At 43.6% G+C, this 4,454-nt stretch overlaps 1 protein-coding gene across 7 annotated transcripts in view; it reads right to left on the bottom strand.

Moving 5' to 3' along the window:
* lef1 (lymphoid enhancer-binding factor 1) overlaps nucleotides 1-4,454 on the bottom strand; it is a 39,953-nt gene that overhangs the window by 8,914 nt on the left and 26,585 nt on the right. For 6 of the 7 annotated variants that reach the window (XM_032501075.1, XM_032501049.1, XM_032501080.1 and 3 more), the window contains exons 6-8: nucleotides 3,335-3,454; nucleotides 2,377-2,539; nucleotides 1,456-1,563 (exon numbers count right to left, since the gene is read on the bottom strand). In XM_032501075.1, coding sequence (XP_032356966.1) covers nucleotides 1,456-1,563; nucleotides 2,377-2,539; nucleotides 3,335-3,454 — 391 coding nt within the window. The remainder of the gene's footprint in view (nucleotides 1-1,455; nucleotides 1,564-2,376; nucleotides 2,540-3,334; nucleotides 3,455-4,454) is intronic. The other variant, XM_032501095.1, reaches the window with a different exon arrangement.

Here is a 4,454-nt window from a genome sequence, read left to right as displayed (position 1 = left end):
TAATGACAAATATTACATGAAGTGCAATTAAAAATGTTCACTGTAATTAGGCTAGTCTAACTCAATGACTGTGAAGAGTGCCACTCTTTTTCCAGCGAGGTGGTGGGAGTGTGTAAGGATTTATAGCTTACGCTAAATCCCCAGGGGGGAGACTATAGGTATAGATAGCAGCGTAGAGTCGTTCTAGTCAAATATGAGCAGCACTTTGGTTTCCTGCTGCAAAGTCTGCTAATCCACTTATTCATGAGCTAATCTGCCTTCTACTGCTGCGGCAGACAGGGAAGAAGACAGACTAAGTGAGAGTGGGTGAGAGAAAGGATGAGAGAGGGGGTACACAGCAAAACTCTGAATGCTACACACTCTCCATGCCAGTGCATTACCTATTTTGGGTGTTTCCAGGCGTGATGTGCTGCTTGTGTACATCTGAAGACTTTGTTTTCAGGGAGGGGTCGCAGAATAGCGCTCTCAGGGATGGAGAAACTTGTACTTGTAAGAAATGTTTTGCATTAAACATATCGTTTCTATTTATCTCTTTGGTATGCCTAGTGACTGACAATTCCTCTACTTTTTTCCCTCCTACCTGTCAAATATGTTTGTGCTAACAAAGCTGGAAATTAAATGGGCACTGGGCTGACTGTCACTAGCTGATGTTGTGTATCTTTAACTGTGCTGGGCTGTGCTTCACGGGAACGGTTTCCCCCTCAGCGAGGCATGTTGGCAGTGGAGCAGTGGAGGCAGAAGGAGGGGAGATGCTGTCGGTGTCCGAGGGGAGGCAGATAAACACCACAAAGCACTTTGGTGGTGGAGTGAACGTGAGTGCCGGAGCCACACTTTTAATAAAGGCTGGTGCTCGATCACTCTCTCTCTCGCTCTCTCTCTCGCTCTCTCTCTCTCTCTCATACAAATTTATGCACACCACATACTCTGAGACAGATTTGACAACTTCCAAGCAAATACACAAACGCACACTGTGATGTACACCCAAAACAGACTGCATCTTAAATCCAGCTCCACCTACCACATTCACAAACAAAATGGGCAGCTAGAGAAGCAAAGGTTGCTGCTGCTGAATGCTGTATGTACGATCCAGCCTCCTCAACTCAGCCTAACAGGTGCTTTTTACATCCAAAGCTCCATGCTGATATGGAACATCAAAGACTAGCATAAACATTACCAGGCAGTTTTCACTCACTGTGGCAATAATAATGTCCATGATACCAGAATCCATTCTACTGTGGATGGTCATATAATCAGTGTTATGAATTACACATTAGGCTGAAACAAAGGTTGCACAAATGGACTCCATTAGCATGGAGCTGACTAGTGTAAATTAGTGTGCGTGTCATTATTGTGTGCCATTTAAAGAACAACTCATGCTCACACTGACATAAACAAACAACATAAATCAACATACACACACGCGCACCTCTGCCAATCTGTTCTGTTGATACTTACATAATTGTCTCGAGCGGACCAGCCTGGGTAGAGCTGCATGTGGAGCTGCCGTTCCTTGCGGGCTAACTCATAATACTTAGCTTGCTCTTCCCGAGATAAAGCATGCCACTGTTTCAGTACAAAGGAGATTAGGAAAAAAATAGCATACAGTCAATTACTGGCATGCACTTGCATGTTCCCTGCATAGAGAGGAGTGTGCTGGCATTTTGGTATAAAGAAGAAAACCATCTTTTTTACTTCCAAACATTTGGTGTAGAAAAAAAAAGGGGATAAACGGGAGAGACAGAAGAAGGGGGACACATGATGAAAAGATTAACATGCACAAGAGTCAGGGGGGGGGATGGAGAGAGGGAGGGAAGTGAAGAAAAAAAAAACTTTGATTTCATATCAAAACACTGGTTCCAATTTAGCAGCGCTTTTTATTCAAACTATGTCAGCGAGCAATTACCCCATGCGGGCCACAAGCTAGGCTTTGCTGTGGCTGGCTGCCTCAACCGCTAGGCCTATTCGTTAAGGCTTTTAACATGGCTCTGTGGTTCCACTCTTTTCCCAATCCTCAAAAGGAACAAATTTTGTCATTTCCAACCGTACCATTATCCAGGCATATTTTATTAAAGCCAATTTGATTAAATGTCAGTTAGATAGGCAGTCTGTATCTGTGCTGCTGAGAGGGAAGTAATTGGCTGGGGCAATCATTACAACAATAATCACAACTAGTTCATAAAAGACTGTATGTTAATAGAGAGAGGAATCTTTGTACTTTTTAAACTAATTGGGCCTGGAAAGTCCGTCCATGCAGACTCTTTAGAGCTGCAGCTTGAACTGATATCTCTGGGTGATTAACCTCAATCAAAACAACTAAACGACAGTGACCAAGAGAACGAGCTCGGTGTATCAGGGTACACAGACTATTTGACCTACCCTTCGTCCCAGGATCTGATTGATGGCAGCGCTCTCCTTCAGCGTGCACTCGGCGACCACATTCGCACGCATTTCTTTCATGTAGAGCATGAAGGCGTTTAGCGGCTTCTTGATGTGCGGTCTTTTGGGCTCCTGCTCCTTTCTCTGTTCGTGCTGGGGTTTCCTGTAAAGAAAAGCAACAACAAAATGGATGGAGGTAAAGAAGAGGAGGAAACAAAGTAGTTAGAAAAATGACAGAATGAAAGAGCCAAGCAGCAGAGGAGGGAAATTGTGGTGCCGCAATGGCGACAAAAGCAGCGAGGGTCTGGTTGCTCTCAGCCAGTGGGGAGGCAGCGTGAGACGAGTTGCCACGCCATGGGCCCCTGCCTCTTTAATCATGTGCAGTTGCACAGTCGCAGCCCTTCATGCGGAGAGATTACTTCACCAGTAATGGCAACCAAACCTTCTTGTCCATAGCACATTGGCACTCGCTTAAAGCCAAATGCTCAAAACTTGCACACTCAAAAACATCCTAGTCCCACTCCTGACTTCCTTTCTAACAACCTTTTCGATACTAGTACAGTCTTGGTGCTGGGCTGGACATGAATAATAGAAATATCAGTGATGACTTCAGGGCGCTTAGGGCACTCACCAATACACACAGTGAGGATGTGAATTCAGTTCATCCGAGCACTAATCTAGGACCTGTATCTGTTGCTGGCTAGGTGTGTTGTGATCCCTGAGGCCACATGAAGCATAGGCCTGTTATCAGTAGAGCTCATTGCTTATCTTCTCACATCAAGGGAATGAGAACAAGGCTCTGACAGAGGGCTTGTTCAGCAGTGGCCTACTGTAGTGGAGAAGCGACAAATACCTGGAAGTATGTCATCTCAGAAAACTGAGGAACAGAGATTATTTTTAATTTTTCTCAAGTGTGTGATAGTGTTTAATGAAAGTATTTTGTGTTTGCAGGACTCACATGTGCATGATGTCTGTTTCATGCGGTGGCTCGTGTTTGACCTGTGGGTTGACGATGGCCGGGTGGGGGATCCCTGTGGCGTGGGGACCTGGGGGGCCGGGCACCATGTGGTGTGAGAACCTGCAATAACAGCAGACAGCAGGCTTTGATTAATTAATTAGAAGTACAGTAGCATGGAAAGGGTCCCCTTAAATTTCAAATGATCGTAGGTGCACGCTTCCAGCAGCGTACACAAACAAAAGAAATCCATCCGAACATATTTATTTGGTTGACGTTAGATGGTAAATGGTATGTATTTAAAAAAGACACCTCTTTCCTGCAATATTAGCGTAGAGGGTCAAAAGGAGATATTAATTCGTATTGGGGGGGGGTCCCACAATTTAAAAAAGGTTGGGTGCCGCTGGTTTATATGATTACATGGGAATTTACATATTTTGCGCGCTGTTATTGTGTGTCCAATGATTCATGGAACTATGGTAACAAATGGTCGGGAACTACAAGTTTCCATTACTTTTGTATGCCTTCTCACTGCATCTCAAGAACAATAAAGATCAGGCAAAATAAGAGGAACTGATAAAGAAAGTTATTGTGGTCTTCCATATTAAATTTTTTATTTTTTATTTTTAGAACTGCTTTCAATTTCCATTTCTGCCAAACATCCGGACATCTTTATGTATGCTTTTCTTTCCTGGTCACTGTCTCCAGCTCTTTCAGTCTCATCTTCTGAAATGATAAATGGTAGATTTGGTTTCTTGTCATCCATCCATCAGTGGGCCCATAATGTCTGTAACTTCATTTACCATTTTGTTCCATTTTATTTTTTCAATAAACTGGTTTCTGGGTTTCCAAAAAAGAAACAAAGATTTCTGTGGAGCATGAAATGTCCTGATCAGCAATGTTTAGTACTGCAAACACAATGCTTCCTCAGACCCAGGGACTTGTTGTTGAGTACAAGCCTAGGCCAAGAATCCAAACGTAGGTCTTGGTTCCTCATCCAAAAAAGCCTTACACACTCCGACCACCTCGCTGGAAAAAGAGTGGCACTCTTCACAGTCATTGAGTTAGACTAGCCCAATTACAGTGAGCATTTTTAATTGCACTTCATGTAATATTTGTCATT

The sequence above is a fragment of the Etheostoma spectabile genome, chromosome 2, assembly GCF_008692095.1.
Source record: "Etheostoma spectabile isolate EspeVRDwgs_2016 chromosome 2, UIUC_Espe_1.0, whole genome shotgun sequence".
Lineage (NCBI taxonomy): Eukaryota > Metazoa > Chordata > Actinopteri > Perciformes > Percidae > Etheostoma > Etheostoma spectabile.
This window is presented reverse-complemented; position numbering and strand designations above follow the sequence as displayed.